Here is a 19177-nt window from a genome sequence, read left to right on the forward strand (position 1 = left end):
CTAATAGAATCACTTAAAAATGTTTATTTAAAAGACAGCAATAAGGCTGGTCATGACCATAGAGGCCAACCTACGCAGCATACACTTGAGGTATATGAAACAGTTTCAGAAACACAGAAACCCATAATAGAATCACTTAAAAATATTTACTTAAAAGACAGCAATAAGTCTGGTCATGACAGTAGAGGCCAACCTACGCGTCATACACTTGAGGTATATGAAACAGTTTCAGAAACACAGAAACCCATAATAGAATCACTTAAAAATATTTACTTAAAAGACAGCAATAAGTCTGGTCATGACAGTAGAGGTCAACCTACGCGTCATACACTTAAGGTATATGAAACAGTTTCAGAAACACAGAAACCCATAATAGAATCACTTAAAAATATTTATTTAAAAGACAGCAATAAGTCTGGTCATGACAGTAGAGGTCAACCTACGCGTCATACGCTTCAGGTATATGAATCAGTTTCAGAAACACAGAGATCTGTCATAGAATCGCTTAAAAATGTTTATTTAAAAGAAAGCAATAAGGCTGAAAGAAGAGGTGAACCTACGCGTCATACACTTGAGGTGTATGAATCAGTTTCAGAAACACAGAGATCTATAATAGAATCACTTAAAAATGTTTATTTAAAAGACAGCAATAAGTCTGGTCATGACAGTAGAGGTCAACCTACGCGTCATACGCTTCAGGTATATGAATCAGTTTCAGAAACACAGAGATCTATCATAGAATCGCTTAAAAATGTTTATTTAAAAGAAAGCAATAAGGCTGAAAGAAGAGGTCAACCTTCGCGTCATACACTTGAGGTATATGAAACAGTTTCAGAAACACAGAAATCTTTAATAGAAACACTGAAAAATGTTTATTTAAAAGGCAGCACGAAGCATGAAGCTGCATGTTGTAATGAATTATGTTCACCATGTACAGCTACACCGGCAGGTTACGTTTTAGACCTAAAGGACAAGCCAGCTAAAAATGCCGGACAAGTATCAGAACAAAATGCATTTACGCATGTACTTGACAATAAATGGAACACTATAGAATATCCGAATAATCCGTATGCAAAAAAATATTTTTGCCAGTGTAAAGACTGTCAAACTGAAGAAAACCCCAAACCACCTACGTTTGATCATCCCGGATATATAGTAGAAGTAGAAAAACCTAAGAAGGTAAAAAATAAAGATAACAATTTCAAAGACTGTTCTTGCGATGACCAATCGACCAATTCAAATAGATCTCTACCACCACCGTCCGGAAATTCTTCTGGTGTCGGTAAAAATAAGCATCAATTATACCATGTCGATGTGAGACATAACAATATGAAAAGTAGTAACGAGTATTTACAACGTAAGTCTGGATCACATGGGTATATATACGATGTTCCAAAATACAACAATAATCAAACTTTAGACAAAAGCTGTGCGTGTGAAGTTCTAAAAGGTAAACACTTTTCATCGCCTTATAAACCAACGAAGAATGCTCAAGACCTTTTAAAAGATATAGTTGAAATTCAGGAAGATGTAATATTGACTAACAAATGTCAAAAAACGAGTAGTGGTTCAGCCAAACAATCCAAATTACCTGGTTATGTTATAGATTTAAACTCGCTAAACCAAACTGCACAGAAGACGAACTATACATCCAACAATTTAGCAAAAACTTCTAATCCTGCTGGTTATATATTTGATGTACCCAAAAAGAAATGTGAGTGCAGTGATACTGGAATACACAACTTTGGAACACCAGCACAACCAATAAATAACACACAGGTTTTTAACATTAATAGAGTCGAAGCACAGACGGTTGCATCAGACACTCATAAAAACGTAGAAAATAAAGTTATTTGTGAATGTGATAAGTATGAATCACATGACGAGGCGCCGAAATCTGAACCAGCGATCAATAATGTACCAGAGTTACCTAAAAATGAAACTGAAAACATTGAAAAGGGTTGTTCCTGTAAAGAATCAGAACATAAATCAAAAGGATCTGGATGTATATACCATGTACCAAAAGATCCACATGCACCAATGTCTAAGCAGTGTTATAAATGTAGTCAGAAAAAATCTGAAGCAAACGGATATGTGTATGAGGTACCGAAAAATACCCCAGACAATACTGCACAAGATGACTTAAAAAAGACACAACCTTTACCCAACAAATGTCAAAAAGATAGCTGTAGCTGTAAACAATCAGAATATAAATTAAAAGGGCCTGGTTTTATTTACGATGTACCAAAACATGCACCCACGTCTCGGCAAGGTTGTAAATGTAGTGAATCCACGAAAATAAAATCTGAAGCACATGGATATGTGTATGATATACCAAAACAAGTGAAACCGAAAACATGCCAGTGCAAAGAGTCATCAGCATATAAACCTACTACAGTTGCGCAAGATATTTTAAAAAACATAGTTGATACGCAGGCAAGTGCAGTTGAATCGTTAACAAATAAATGTCAGAAAACTAGCTGCAATTGTAAAGAATCTCAATATAAATTAAAGGGGCCGGGCTTTATATACGATGTACCAAAACAACCGTATGGGCCAACGTCATTTCAAGTTTGTAAGTGTAGTAAGTTGGCCAAAACCAAATCTGAACCACAAGGGTATGAGGTACCAAACTATAAACCAACCAAAGTCGCGCAAGAAATTTTCGACAACATTATTGGCACACAGGCAAGTGCGATTGGACCGTTAACGAATAAATGCCAAAAAATATATTGTAGTTGTAAAGAATCGGAATATAAATTAAAAGGACCTGGATTCATTTACGATGTTACAAAATGTCCACATGAAGCAATATCAGCAAAAAATAAACCTGAATTAAATAAATATGTCTTTGAAGTACAGAAACATATGAAACAAGCGTCGGGAGATAAACAAAAAACATGTCAGTGCAGAGAGTCATCAAAAAATAAATTGGATACCACACAAATCCACAACTCAAGTAGTCATTTAAACTCACCAAAACGTAAATCAGATGCACCTGGATACATATATGAGGTACCGAAGTATCCTTCTAAATCAGAGAAAACCCCTTGCGTGTGCCGTCAAAAAAGTCATTCTGATTCACGTGGATATATTTATGACGTTCGACACGTCACAAATATATCACAAAAACCAAGAAATGAATCCGGCTCACAAACAAATGCGACTGGATCGTTGCCCAATAAATGTCAACAAGGTAGCGGTAGCTGTGGCTGTAAGGAGTCAGAATATAAATTAAAAGGTCCTGGATTTATATACGATGTACCAAAACATGCACCCACGTCTCGGCAAGGTTGTAAATGTAGGGAATCAGCGAAAATAACACCTGAAACGCATGGATATATTTTTGATGTACCAAAACCTGTGAAACTGAAAACATGCCAGTGCAAGGAGTCATCAGCGGGACATAATACTACAACGCAAGAACAATCAAATACCACACAAATATACAGCATAAATAGGCTAGAAACACAATTCATTGTATCTGATATTCATCACAATTTTAACAAAAAAAGTTGTAACTGTAGCAAATCTTCAAAATCTAAATCAGAATTATCTCAACAAATATTTGAGGTACCGAAGTATACTTCTAAATCAAAGAAAAAGAGTTGCCAGTGCGGTCCAACATATAAAAGAAAATCCGAATCACATGGATATGTTTATGAGGTAACGAAATATAAACCAACAAAAACTGCACAAGAAATTTTCAAAAATATACTCGGAACACAAGCTCGTGCGATCGGATTGTTACCGAATAAATGCCGAAAAAATAATTGTAAGAAATCTGAATACAAATTAAAAGGACCTGGATTTGTTTACGACGTACCAAAATATCCACGTAAGCCAACATCACGGAAAAGCTATGAGAGCAGTGACTCAGCTAAATTGAAATCTGAATCACATGGATATATTTATGAGGTACCAAGATATATGAAAGAACAATCTGGCGATGATCAGAAAAGATGCGCGTGCAGAGGTCCACCAAAAATACAATTTCGATCATCGGAATATAGTGAATATCAAAAGTATAATATGACATCGCGAGAACCGTGTAATACCACACAAATATTCAGCATTAATAGACTAGAAACACAATACGCAGCATATAACGCCATTTGCAATATGAATAAAAAACTTTGTACTTGTCATGCCCCAGAAAAACAAAAACCTGAATTAGCTGGATACATATATGACGTACCTAAGAATGTAAATTCTAAATCAGAGAAGAGCAATTGCGAGTGCAGCCCCACAGAAAAAAGGGAATCTGAATCACATGGGTATGTGTATGAGGTACCGAAATATGAACCAAATAAAAATGGAACAAATGCATTTCGAAACCAAGACAGAACACAAGTAAGTTGCGAATGTAAAACAGTAATAGGATCTGGATTTGTACACGATCTGCCAAGACATCCTGATGCACCAACGACACGAAAAAGTTGTGAATGTACTAATTCAGCGAATCAGCGAAATAAATCTGAATCTCACGGATACATCTATGAAGTACCGAAGAATTCTCGTAATGAGTCTTCAGATAATAAAACTAAATTATCTACCAACAAAAAGACATGTGAGTGCAAAGAACCTACCAAAAGTAAACCTGAATCATTTGGATATGAATTCACATACATGAAAAGTAAGCTCTGTTCAGAAGATGTAATAAAATTAATAAATAAACAAAAACAAACAATTGAATCACTGTCCAATCAATATAAGAACAGCAGCAGTGATGGTTTAACATCAAAAGATAAATCTCTGTGCGGTTGTAATAACTCAAGTAGATATAAATCTAATAGTAATGCACAAGACTTATTCAAAGATATACTCGAAATACAGAAAAATGCAATTGAAACACTGACTAATAAATATCACAAGAAAAACTGTGATTGTAATGTTTGTAAGAAAAATGAATTAGAGTCATCTGGTTTTATATACGAGCTACCGAAATTGGCTCATGTATCAACAGTACAAGAAAATAATTGCGAATGCGCTGAATCCTCAAAGCAAATATCAGATTCACCTCGGTACGAAGTCGATTTAACGAAAGAAAGCTGCGTGTGCAGTGCCGACAATGAATATGAAGCCACTAAAAGTTCACAAATTGTTGAATCAAAAAGTATTCCACCTGAATCACAAAACAATTGTAAACAGATGTTGTGTACACAGACAGAAACAGCTAAACTTTCTAATTTAATACTCAAAGACAATGTACCATGTAACGACAAGAGATCATCAAAAGATAATTTAGAATTAAATAACTGTCCATGTGTACCATTAAACGCAAACAATGCACCACCAACGGAAACGAACAATGATGCCGCGCAATGCAATACAGGAAAAGCAATGCTAAGTGCAGAAGTGATGGATGTGCCATACACAGAATTTAACGCCTCAGTAGCATGCGCAAAATCAGACTCGTCTAACAAATTGAAAAAATTAACAAAATACGATATATTTAAAAGAATCAAAGAAGCATACAAAGCATGCAGTTGCAAAGTTTGCGAATGCATTGCTGGAAAACCCGTCAAACCTGATATATGTAAATGTAAACCTTGTGAATGCACTGACTGTTTAAGCTTTTTAGAAAGAAATGACTTTAATACGTCATCGAGTGGAAGTAGTAAATGTACATGTGACGGGTGCAACAAAAGCCTATGTCCAGTGGCGATGAATAAACTAGAAATATGTGACTGTTCTCCATGCAACTGTGTAGATTGCGCAAGAGGTTTTACAAAATCTTGCGATTGTGAACCATGTCAATGTGTAGTTTGTAAAGCTAGAACTATTCCCCAACGTCAAACCTTGGTGGTCGCACCTGTTGGCAGGGAACAAAACGTACAGCGTATAGCTTGCACTTGTTCACCATGCGACTGCATCGAATGCGGCCAAGTTCATCGTTTAACTTCAAGTGTGATGCATGAAATGTCTACTGGAACCAACCGTCATGCTTTGTGCAGATGTGAAATCTGCCTCGATGACGCTTGCGATCAAAGCGGAGTCGATTCTTGTAAATGTCAAAAACGTAACAAAGTTATGAATAAACCAGTCGAAAAAGATACACACGATTTTGATATCAGGGTCGCTACTATAGTGCAGAAACCTATGGCACAACAGAATAACAGAAAAGGAAAGAGTCACGATACCATAGCCATGTTTGCAGCAGTACCCAATACGTATCCTGATTTGCAAAGCAGCATTCAAGAATGCACCTGCGAGGAGGGGTGTGAATGTATTTCTTGTGTCTACAAAGAACATGCTATTAATTCAATTAAATCTTCACAACTATTTACATCCATAGAAACGGGAGCAAAATCAAGTATTTCTGAAAATAGAACATTTTCAAGTTATCATTGTCAACTATGTAAAACACAGATGGACGATAGGTCTAGTTTAAATGTTCCAGTTCACATGGCAGCGACGTCAAAATGTATGTCTGAGTGTTGTGATTGTATAGATTGTGGAAAAAATGAATCAAGATCACCGCAACGTTCACTTACCATACCTTATAATCGTATAGGTCACGAACAATCAATGTCTAAGAATAATGCGAAGGCTTCACATGAGATTAATTTGCAAAATAATGAGATTTCCGATAGTGTTCTATCTGGTTATTCATCAATAGAAACATCTTCAAAAATATCTTGTCACAAAGGTTATGGCATGATTACACAAAATTCTAGAAATAAAAGCAAGTCCTGGGAAAGTTCTTGCAATAGCTCAGGTCACGATTATCCAGAGTATTTAATACAATTTCCAAAATCTACCGTAGAACATTGCCTAAAAGATGTAATGGAGTCAGATATGGATAAAAATGTTAAACTTGGCCAATTCAATACAAATTCAAATGTAACTGAAGAACAAACAGAGTTGAACTCATTTGATACTTCTTTAGCAAAAGAAAATTATTTTCTTGAATGTGGTATAACAGATTCACATAATTCAGAATATATTTGTAGAACTAAGAATAACTGCGATGTATCCTGCCTTCCTGATTCTCCGCAATATGCACTCCATACAAATGCCAAGGGCAGTAACACGCTCGACTCTAACCAACATTTAGTTTTGCAAGTCAATAATCGTCAATGCTCACATAAACCCGAAACAAACGAATGTCACGAAAGTAACGTTAAACAAACAAAAGACATAAATGAATTGCAAGCCTCTTGTTATATTCTAGATAGAAGATCTTCTTGTAATAACAATGATGAAAGTATTTATGTTGGAAACCGTACAATTTTCAATCCAATGTCTAATGATAATGAATTTCATGCTTCAGATAAGGTTTTTGATCATAATATCGCCGATGATAACACCACCAACGTTTTACTTCCCATACATAATGAACAATATTGCACTAGAAAGTATTTAGAACAATTACCACAATCATGCCTTGTCAGTGCTGCAAATGGTTTAAGTTTCGAGGATTACGAAAGAATCCGAAAAACTCTCAAAGAAGCTAAAGAGTTTACCAGAGAGTTAATAAAACTATTAAAAATGTACGAAAAAGCAAACAACGATTTTGATAGTGTATCTGAAAAGCTGAAAATATCCCATGCATCTCTATTAAGTGGTGACATAAACGCAATTCGTGGCGCCAGAAAAGATGTCGTGGAAGACTGTATTGTCAGCGAAGAAGAATACAATAAAATGAACCACGAGCTTCAAGGAGGTCATTTACAAGCTCCTCCTGTAAGGGAAATATTAAGTTCCTCGTCTATTATACATATGAAAAGAAACATTTCGGATTCAGTGTATGGTGATCATGATAATGACAATATGTCTCAAAAATCAATCATTAAAGATATTTCTAATTTTCAGAAAATGAATGAATCCATAGCTCTAGATCCGTCTCATGATTTTAATTCTGTTTTAGAAACAAATGAATTAGTACAAATCGATACACATTTAAACAAGGACGAGGTTTGTTGTGAAAGCGCAGTTAATGTAAAATTGATTGAGGAACATTTGGAGATAATCCAAAATGTCCAGAACACAACATGCAAGCCCCTAGAGAAGGATTCATTTCATGCTTCAGAGGAAAACACTGCAGTCTGCACTGTAAATAATCGAGGATTTAGAAAAAAATATCGAACACACATTAGAAACTATAAAAAATATACCAAACTTTTAAGATACATTCTTACAATATCGAGAAAAATTTGTGACATTAGTTCAAATGCTAGTGAATTGACGCCGGTAACAAAGTATCATGTCACTGTGGGAACATCCTCAACTGTTGTCGCAGAGTCGATTCAAAAAATGAATAATGAACTAAGTACTTTATTACCGATCAAAGACTCTCAAGAACTACATACTTTACGAAGACAAGGAAATGGACTTAATCAAATTTTGAAAAAACTCGAGACCGTATTCCGGAATTTTGAAAAAGATGCAGTGTCTTTAAAAACTAGCGTTCTTGGGAAGAGCTTGGAAGAATATAAAATGGAAATCGGTTCCATAAGACATGTGAGTCAAGTTAAGGTTTTATGTTAGAACTAGCTGTTTCCCAAACGTCAGAAATATTATAGCTTCGCACCAAGACAAAAGGCAGTCTGCAGCCATCCTCAATAAATAATAGTCATTCACAGTAAAATTAGTATTTGGCTTTAAGATGCTAACTCTTCAGCTTTAAAATATTAATATACATTCAATTAACTATGCTGACTTTGTTCAATATGCCATAAATTAATAAGTATAAAGATGAAAAAGGGTGCTTAAGGTGAAACGTTGTCTTGTTTAAGAAAGAAAGAAAGAAAATAAATTTTATTGCGCAAACAAAGACGCATGTTTAAAGAGTTAGGGTACTCTTTTCCTCTGCCTTAAGGACGTAAACATTTGGCATACCTAAGCTCGCTTTGTAGGAAATCCATTGTTTCAACAGATCAAATTAGTCCATTTATTTAGCTTATAATTGCATGAATGAAAACACTAAATGGTAGAAATTCGGACCTTTCATATATTGTAAGTAATTCAATATTGTATTACATTGGAGACAGTTAGTTTTAACTATGTGTACAAACCTGTTCAGGAACTCGAAGAAACAGATACCTGTCCAATTTTAAAGACAAAATCTAGCTGGAACATCGAACCTCGTAAGAATAGTAAAGATTTGTGTATAATTCCATCGATGGAGCTTGATCTAAAGAAAATGGTTCATTCAATACCACAACAGAAGGTTGTCTCCAAAAAACGATTGAATGTGCCCCATCATAAGAATAAAGCTTTAGTAAGTTTACATTCACTTTAAGAGCAACGATTGTGAAAATGTGTCTTCAGAATTTGAAACCTAGGTAAAGTTGGTGAGTCAGGGAATCTAGAAGCGTCTGCATTCTTCGACACTGTTTCCACGCGCGGTAAGTTTTTAATATTTAATATTAACGTCATAGGGCGAGTGGATTGCTGGTATAATTGACGTTTCGTCTATTTTGTTTTATTATCTTATAATTGGGCTCTGTGGTGATATTTAAATATTCCATCGTTCCAAATTTTTTAGGCTGACCTGCAAGAAGAAGTGAAGAAGCTATTGGAAATGCCAAGTTTGCAACCGCAGGAACCCATTCATTACACTACAGACTGTGTAAAAGAAAACCTTATTAAGAAACAAAGGGTGAGATAACCTTTGAAATTTTAAGAACATCTAAGTATTAGGTATTATTATGGCGCGTTATGTTTGAACGCGCTATTACTTAGAAGGTATATAAGTATGAGTGGTTGGAAAATGTACACCAAGGCCAAGACCACGGTTAGTTAATTTATACATAAAAGGGATAATGTAAAAACGAATAATATTAGATTTATAGTAAGAAAATAAAGAACCTGTGGTTGCATATTAAACCGTGTTATGCTTATGCTACATTGTGTTTCATCTTAATGATAAGTACCTACCTAATCCATCAATATTCTTTCAGAATAAATTCAATTCGGAAATAGAAGAAGCTCCTATGCCAGAGACATCGTTGCCATCATTCTGCAGTAGTAACCAATTCAAAAGTGTCGACAGAGAAGTTTATTGCAGTTCTACGGTATGTCAACAAAAAGGGCTGGGACCTCCTAAGCACATTTGCTGATTATGTTATTGTCATATAAGCAATGTACTGATTGCCTGAAAGAGGAAATAATGAGATAGGACTGGATGGTAGTATGACGGTTGACAGAGAGGAATGGAAGCGAAGAAGGGCAGGACGGAGAGGAAGAATAACCTGACCTACATTAATTTTGTAAATTTTATTACGATTAATATTTAATTTCACAGAACGTGGACATAGCAATGCAAATCAGGGATTTGCTCAACTTGGCGGTAGAGATGATGCCGCTAAAGAACCAAAGAGGTTTCGACAGTGTTGCAACTGCTACTCGGGTTCCTAGCGTGGGAGTAAGTTGGCCATTCAATCTTACGACTCCATAAAACAAATGTGTCTGTATTTACCAGTGTAGTTGTTTATCGGCAGAATCGATTGAGATGTGTTTTTGTTAGTTGAAAACCTTTTTCCAAACGGTGGTTCTTAGCATCAAAATAGTAATACTATAAATGTTTTCTTTATCAGAGTGATACAGACAGTTGCGAATTCCTAAAGGTGGGCTTCACTGCTTTGCGCAGAGTATCAGACAATACTGTGTTTGTCAAGTGGAACGTACCACGAGTTCTCGACAAGGTCAAAGGCTATGAGGTAAAACATATTAGTTGTTCCCCGCGTAATTAAAAAAAAAACCGTGGTACCTCCTTTCCATACCTGGGTAAAATATGTAGGTACTGTCACCCGGGGATGGTGTAGCTTCTCAGCAGTGTCCCTTATTTATTATCTACTATTATGGTATAACAAAATAAATATTTTTTTAATCATATTATTAAAGTTAGTTACTTGTTTCGAGTTAGTTGTTACGAAAACAGTTAGTAACAACTAAACAGTTTTATTAAAACATTTTTTTTTATTGCAGCTATTGGTGGACGGGCGCTCCGTAAAGACAATACTCACTCCAACAAAGTCCATGGCCGTGGTCTCATGTTTGCCGCACACAGAAAAAGTGCTGCTGACGATTCGTACCATTACCTCTGACGTATCGACTGGACGATGTCCAGCCACTACCATTATTTACAATCCTCGTGTTAAGTAACAATAAATTAATTTAGCTATCTTTTACGAACGTGTTTCCTTTTTTATTCTTAGGTGCTAAACGATCAAGTTTCTCAATATTCCCTACAATAAAAATATTAAATTCGTGCCGAACTACTCAACTTATGGCATAGGTTTTATTAGTGTGAATGAGAGGGGCAGGCAGCCCTGGGATTTTGGTCTAAAAGTTGTAGTGGGAGCTAAGTTATAATTCTAAGCTCGATGAGCTAAGTGCGATCCTTGCAATTCTTTTATTTTAATCATAGACTTCCTTTAGGTGCCGTAGCTATAGTCTATGACATTTAGTCTATAATTGACATTGACATACTGATATTTGTTTATTGACATTGACAGTTACACAAATACAGAATTTTGTGACGCTCGCTTGGGTCGTATTTGTGTCTTACGAATAAAATAATATGAATTTGTTTTGAAAATGGATGATCAAAAATATTGCAGAGTATGTCTTGTGACTGATGTTAAGATGTTTAATTTGGAAACTACAACGAGTACGTCAATCGGTGTAGTTTACTCTCACTTGGCTCAAATTCCGGTAAGAGCGTAAATATTGTGTACGTTTGTGCTATTTGTATAATATTGTAATAATTTGTGAATACTGATTACTTTAACTTAATACAAAACCATCGAAGTTTAGTGCCACCTATAAGGATGAAATGATGTATGGGATGCAGATGGACTTTTTTTTATATAAAAATCGTATTTTAAAGTAAAAAATGGAGGTCCTTGATTTAGAACCTCTTATTACCGAATTCAATTGATATTGACGGCATTGTATTGCAGATATTTGACGGCAACCAATATGTGTGTTTTGAGTGTGCAAGCCTTCTACACAAGTTTCAAGAGTTCAAATCGAAATGTCTCAGAGCAAACAATATACTGTCTAGATTTGAAGTTGGTTCAACACAGGTAAGTTATAAAATAACAAATATTGAAATAAAAAGCTTCTGAAATCAATAAAGATTATAATAGGTTTGTCTTTTTGGTTCTATTTATTTTATGAGAATAAGAATAATCTTAATTATTCCAGGCAACAAAATCATCTATTAAAAATGTAGATAGAAAAATAAATAAATTGGAATCTACTTTAAAAATTTCCTGTGTGGAGATGTGTGTATGTACCTCCTATGAAGATCCTGCAAATTACATAGAAATCGAAATAAATAAAGTTGAAGAAAATGAAGTCAAACCTTCAGATATTTGTGTTAAAATTGAAGAGGATAATAAAACTGAAATAGATAAAATACCAGACTTTGATGGAGGTCACAATGATACAGACGATGATTATAATTTATCTTCAGAAGAAACGACTTCGGTCAACATTGTATCTAGCAATCCTCCAAAACGAAAAAGAAAAGTAAACACACAAACAAAAACTAGCAAAAAAAGAAAAATCAAAAGTGAAAACGATCTTGATGATGATAAACCTCTTTCTAAATCTGTCACTAAGAAGGTTGCATCTGCCAAACCAACAAAAAAGGTTGCTGCTTCAAAGCCTATTAAAAAGGTTGCAGCTGCAAAGCCAGTTAAAAAGGTTGCATCAACATCTCCAAAACGTGTTAAAAAGGTTGGATCATCGAAGTCTACAGAAAAAGATGAAACAGAAAAGGCTAGTAAAAAAAAGGATGGAGTTGATATAGCATTCTTTGATAACTATGCCACAGTTGAGTTTCTCACACATGAAGATGCCAGAAAAGAGGTGCTACTAAGAAGAGAGTCTACTAACTACAAAGTGTCTCCATTTAAATGTGATTTGTGTTATAGAGGATTTGAAGCTAAAAGTGCATTTGAGAATCATATGAAAAGACATAAAACAGTAAGTATAATTGTTATTGGGGACATTGATTAGATTATTTTATTTAGTCATTAGGGGTGTAGTTACTTTACATGGTTATAAACTTGGTTTTATTTATCTAAATTTCAAATCACACATAAAGTAATTCCTTCATGATATTATATTGTGTGTTAAATTTTTTAATATACTTCTAAGTTGAGCATTCCTGCCCTTACTCCATTTTTATTTGGCATTGGTGCAGTAAGTTTTCTTCATACTCTTCTGTCTTCTGTATAATGAAAGAGTCTTTATTCTGATATGATATCAATTGTTACAATAATCGTTTTCAGGAATTTGGTGATCATGAATGTGAGGTCTGTCACCTGAGGTTTCCGACACAGGTGAAACTATGTAAACACCGGCTTTCATGTCATAAGAGAAAGTTTAGCTGTAAATTGTGTTCTTATGTATGTTATTGCATGTAAGTATTATGCCTACTTAATAAGGCCTTTTGTTTATATACATACATAGAGTTACTTAATCGTAAAGCTGGTGTTCTAAGAGGCACTGCTAAATAATAGGTCACAGTTGCATATCTAATATTAATTATCCTTACAGATATCAAGCAAAAACTCATGTTAGTTTACACAAAGGAACGAAATATCCATGTAAACACTGTGGTGAATTATTCAGGTACAACTTGATTTTAAATGACTTAATAATCTATATTAAATATTCAAACAAATATCCGCTTTGTATAATCGCTTTACAATTTGTCTTTACATTAGTTAAAACTTCAAAAAATTATTTTATTTTTCATAATTTTAGTATGCCAAACAGTCTACTAATGCACATGCGTATGAAGCACTTGAAGGAGTCGGTACGCGAGAGTGTCTGTGAGATGTGTGGCAGCACGTTCAGAACACCACACGGGTTGTACCTGCATAACATGAAGGTGCATAGACAGGTGAGTTCATAAGGTTTTTATGATAAAGATATTGATCTAAATAGACAGAGGCAAGTTGGCAGAAATATAACGTTAGATTTGTTAAAGAAGTTCTGTTCCTTCTTATATGTTTTCTTCAAACTAAAGAATGATGCCAATAACAGAAATGATTGGATTTTCTAATATTTAAACAATTGCTTGAACCTGGGAAAACATCAATTTTGACATTTATAACTACTTGAATGTCTATAAGTTATCAGATAGATTGTTGTAGTTAGGGCTGCCATCCGTCCGGGTTTCCCAGGATTTGTCCTCCTTTGGAGACCGTCCGGGGGCCGTCCGGGCGGGGTTTCAAGAAGTGTCCGGGGAAAACCCGGACACTTTTCATGTAAAGAAGACCTCATTGAATTTAAGTATATGTTAATATAGTTCGGCCATTCAGAGAATGCGTTCCTGACACGTCGCGATTGAACTGACGACGTAACTACATTCATTGATTATTGATATAATAATGTTGTTTTAATGCTCCTCAATTGTTAAAACGGTAAACAACCAGCAAAAATATTTTTATCGTAACTGCAACGCCATTGCAAAGTTACGTCGTCAGTTCAATCGCGACGTGTCAGGAACGCATTCTCTGAATGGCCGAACTATAGTAAATGGATTACTAATTAGTTTTTTTTTAATCATACTCGTTCGGGGAAAAAATGCGATTTACGCCAAATGTCCCGGTTTTTTTAATGTTTGTCCGAGTTTGGCGAAATTCGAGATGGCAGCCCTAGTTGTAGTGGATTACTACAAATATTTTCACCTTCACAGGAAAAGAATGAGAAGCTTGGCCCCAAATGTGACGACTGTGGCGTGCACTTTGCATCGGAACTGGCTTGGAAGCGACACTTAGTGATTGCAACCAAACATAAAGTCAGGTAAACAACCTTTTGGAATATTAATATTGAATAGAGTCCACAAAAGAGGAACAGAAGAGTTGAAGAAAAAAATAGAATTTCGTTAATCCAACATCTTGTCACCACGAAGTAGTAAAATTGCTCATCTCCGCTTTGGTCAATTAAGAGGACGAATTGGAAATTTTGGCGCCAAGGATCTCAATTTTTCTCAGTAAATACAAAACGGATCAAAATACAACTTGGTTACCTGAAAGTTCATGATATAAACCTTATTTTGTTAGTTGTAGAAACATGATTAGGTAACTTTTATAACAGAGAAAAATATATCAAACATACTCTTTTTAAAAAGAGATTCACATAATATGGGCAGTCGGGACCGATTTAAGCCTCTTAACTTTTTTAGTAGTTGAGTATATACATACTCTTTAAAATTGTGGAAGGAATTTTTATCAACTTATCATTTCTAAATAATAAAATTACAAAACCATTTTGTCGCTTACGACTTTTAGTTATAAGCTAGCGCGCGTATTGTAATCCTCGCACCGCTCAGACGCTCCGTCCCCTCTTGGCCCCTTAGATGCGCGTGCCGGTTATGGAGTTATTGTTTACCAATTCGTCGCCTTAAATAGGCTTAACCCCTTGTACGCCGATGCGCAGATCTACGTGACATACATTAGATTTTCTATTGTTCTTTAGTTAGAGGCATACAAGAGGTTAAAGTGCCCATGCCATATGTTGATATACCATTATAATCAACTAGAAACTCAGATCCTGAATAACAAGTTGGAAGCAAAAACATAATTATTATATCTCAACCTACCTTTTCAGTAACGGCTGCAAATTCTGTGGAGAAACTTTTGCAAACGAAGACGACTTGAAGACTCACCTGAAAGTGCATTCACGAAAGCAAATCAATAGAAATCTAACGAAGTTGCCTGGCCCTTGTGCTATAGTGAGTATACCTTTTAGTTTCCACTATATACTAATTTACTGAATACCTATCCTGGTATTTCAAAGTAAGCGTATCTGCCTGCCACACCGTCACTATTATTAGCCCGGGTTTGCAACGGCATTGCCTGGGAATGTGCCCTGGTAAAAACAGCCAATAAATATTAGCTTACTAGCTTCTGTCAGCGGTTTCACCCGCATCCCGTAGGGACCACGGCACGAACCCGGATAAAAAGTAGCCTATAGCCTTCCTCGATAAATGGGCTATCGAACACTAAAAGAATTTTTCAAATCGGTCCATTCGTTCTTGAGATTAGCGCGTTCAAACAAACAAACAAACAAACTCTTCAGCTTTATAATATTAGTATAGATTTGCGAGTAACGCCAAATGAGCATATTTTTCCAATCGATATTATTATATTAGTATGGATGTAGAAAAGACAAGTTCAAAGACTAGATGACTAGATGACTAGTTGAGTACATTTGTGAAGGATGTATAGGTAAGTATGTATTTTTTTCCAGTGTCACAAATGGGTAGAGAATCGCGCGGAGTACAAAGCGCACATGACGTCAGAACACCCGCAGTGCGACGAGGCGAAGAAGTTCCACCAAGAAGATCAGACGCCTTTCGTCTGTGAAGTCTGCGGGAAGATGTTCAAGGTAATAGAATTTTTTTCTCTTAAGTAGCTTAATTATTATAGAAATGGTCTGATATTTTGTTTGACCTAACTATTATAAAATATATCTTTTACTTTTTGAACATCTTTACAAAAAAAAACAGAACCTGAAACGCCAGCTTTTCACCACTTCCTATGTGTTTTTTTGTTAAGAAAACACATAGGAATTAGATTAGAAAGAGATTTATATTATTTATTTATTCGACTTACACGGCTTTAGCAGCCAATTACATAAATCGTAAACTTAAATTTAAAATGAAAAAAAAAAAAGAACTAAAAAATACAGTTAACTAAAGTATAAAATAATATTAAAAAATAAAATAAAATGAAAATAAAGTAAAAAAAATAAATTATTAATATATATAAATAATATAACAATTTAAATAATTAGTATACTCTGCGGAATGCGTTAATAGTTAATCTGCGGAAATCCATAACAAAATGTTAGGAAAAATATGCAGCGTTAATTCCGGGAGACAATAAATCGAGGCTCGAATGCAGGATGTTGTACTGCTTTCATATATATGGACATGCAAGGGTAATCGTGCAAATGCACATGTTCAAAGGAGACAGTTGCCAGGCAACCGTACCTGTATTCGACACGTGGGACTCGTTCGTCTCAATGGGGCATCTCGAGAAGATGTTAATTCGTTTTTCTTACAATTATTTTATCTTATTTCCAGAAACAATGCTTCCTCACGTACCACCAGCGCAAGCACACGGGCGAGCGTCCATACAAGTGTCCTGTGTGCGACAAGGCGTTCCAGCTGGCCGGCGCCCTCACCATCCACCGCGCCGTGCACGAGCGCACGCGCACGCACAAGTGCCACGTGTGCGAGAGAGTCTTCACCTTCCGCACTACGCTCAACAAGCACATGAAGGTAAAATACATATATCGGTTACATTAAATCCTATCACATATACTGTTTTATATTCTATTGCGAATTGTAAAAAAAAATAACCTAATCCATTCAGTGGTTTAGCCACAAGAGTCATTTTTCGTTTTCATAATTTACAAAACCATGTGTGAAGCAGAGATAAAGTCAGGAGTATCGAATGAATAAAATCCTGAAATACACAGACACTATGCTTTCCCGAGTCCACTTATAAAATGAGGTGACATAAAAGACGGTTGCGACCGTCGACAGCATTTTTTTCCCACCATTGACCACATGTGCTTCGAATTTAGTTGCGAACCGCCATTAAGAACTGTTTCCTAATAAATATCATCGTCTTTTTCTCATCCATCCTTAAACCATTCTGGCCTACTAGCAAAGCTAAAGAGGTAACTGTGTATTCAGTTATATTATTCTCTATTTACAGATACACCTCGGCATCAGACCTCACAAATGCACTCTCTGCGAAAAAGGCTTCATTCACTTGTGCGACTTGAAACTGCATATAAAATACGTGCACGACAAGGTGCCCTGGCCTAAGAAGAAAAACAAGAGGAATGTTGATGATACAGCTTATTTAGACTATAATTGATCTTCTTCAAGTATCAAGATTATTTGCTCCTGAATCTTTTTTCGCCTCTACATTTGTAGGGTGACCTGATAAATGCAATAGAATGGAATGTTAGCTTAATGTGTACTGGTTACACGCTTTGAATCGGTATTATTGTCTGTATAAAGCTTTGGAATTTTGTAATGTAATCGTGATGAATGAAATGTGTATTATAGAATCGTGTAAGTAATAAATAATGGATATTACTTATCGTTTTATTACATTATGGGGTTATAAACAGTAGTTAGGTCCTTCGGGACATGGAGTTTAAGGTTGCCAGCCCTCGTTCAACAATTGGTGACCGACTTTTGTAGGAGAAAAATAGAACACTGATAGCAGTTGTGCAACGCACACGTCCTAAAAATGTCGGTTAGAAAATCCCAGTTAGAACGTCCTACAAAAATCGGCCCGATTTTTTTGTGCAGCGATTCTACGTTTCGAGTTGCCATTAAGTTCGGCCTTGTGGTATCGGAGCGGCAGCGCTCAATTACTTTAGAGTCCATCGCTAACGTTGCGGGTCGCTGGCGGCTCCTGTGCTCACGACTACTGAATTATTTGTCGAGCTTAAGGCATCGTTCAGACCAAACGTAATGTCGGCCGCTGACTGTGAGCGCGCGTTACGCAGTTTATTGCTTTTCCATATATTTTGAAATTGTCGTTCACACCGAACCGACTATACGCTGTTACGTCGTCTATTGTAGCTGACTCTCAGTAGCCGATTATTTTACTACGCGACTATGCACGGCGGACGCGGATTGGCTACGCGGACGCAGTTGCCGAATAGCGCCGCTCCGCCGCGTACGCACCGCCGCTCCGCCGCGTCCGCACCGCCGCGCAGTGATGCCAGATTGGGGGGATTCCCCCCAAATTTGGGGGTATTTTCTGCCCACGGGGGATTTTTTGGGGGGAACAATCCTTTGGGGGGATCAGCGGGGGGATTAAAAATTGGCTTGGAGGGAGTTGGAGGATTTTTCGGAAAAGTTTTATGACTGAACGCGACCAAATTACTTACTACTTCATTTAGCTTTTCATTTAAAGCTTCTGACGTTAAACTACACAAGAAACTGTAAGAATTTTCACTGTACATGAAATATTTTTATTGAGCCTAAGTTACTATGGACGTCTGACATTGTTCTTTTCGCAATTGTTTAAACGTGATTGATTTGATTATAATAAATAAGTGTTGATTACAGTACAAGTTGTTTTCCTCTTACCTTAAAGTAATTGTCAATCTTTCTTCTGGCTGAATAGCACGTCGATAATTAGTGTCCCTTTTATATAAACTTATACGT

The 19177-nt window shown here is 35.9% G+C and overlaps 2 protein-coding genes across 5 annotated transcripts; both read left to right on the forward strand.

Moving 5' to 3' along the window:
* The first annotated feature begins 357 nt into the window (after window positions 1-357).
* Window positions 358-11138, forward strand: LOC124634124. Of its 4 annotated transcripts, none has more exons than XM_047169544.1 (7): window positions 358-8466; window positions 9029-9226; window positions 9494-9607; window positions 9909-10022; window positions 10253-10372; window positions 10545-10667; window positions 10936-11138. In XM_047169544.1, exons 1-7 carry the CDS (start codon window positions 1330-1332, stop codon window positions 11110-11112), a joined length of 7983 nt encoding a protein of 2660 aa, XP_047025500.1. In that variant the 5' UTR covers window positions 358-1329; the 3' UTR covers window positions 11113-11138. The 4 variants fall into 4 exon arrangements, 3 of the variants coding, with proteins under 3 accessions (XP_047025500.1, XP_047025502.1, XP_047025503.1); XM_047169546.1 differs by having other exon boundaries at window positions 8438-8466; window positions 9029-9353; XM_047169547.1 differs by lacking the exons at window positions 358-8466; window positions 9029-9226; window positions 9494-9607 and adding an exon at window positions 9646-9742.
* A 331-nt stretch (window positions 11139-11469) lies between these two features.
* LOC124633795 (zinc finger protein 14-like) lies at window positions 11470-18091 on the forward strand. The gene is made up of 11 exons (XM_047169131.1): window positions 11470-11664; window positions 11913-12038; window positions 12160-12945; window positions 13254-13384; window positions 13522-13596; window positions 13732-13870; window positions 14669-14775; window positions 15583-15706; window positions 16225-16362; window positions 17063-17260; window positions 17703-18091. The coding sequence occupies exons 1-11, from the start codon at window positions 11548-11550 to the stop codon at window positions 17865-17867; spliced, it is 2106 nt and encodes a 701-aa protein (XP_047025087.1). The 5' UTR covers window positions 11470-11547; the 3' UTR covers window positions 17868-18091.
* Window positions 18092-19177: the final 1086 nt, after the last annotated feature.

This window comes from Helicoverpa zea, chromosome 10 (genome assembly GCF_022581195.2).
Source record: "Helicoverpa zea isolate HzStark_Cry1AcR chromosome 10, ilHelZeax1.1, whole genome shotgun sequence".
NCBI lineage: Eukaryota > Metazoa > Arthropoda > Insecta > Lepidoptera > Noctuidae > Helicoverpa > Helicoverpa zea.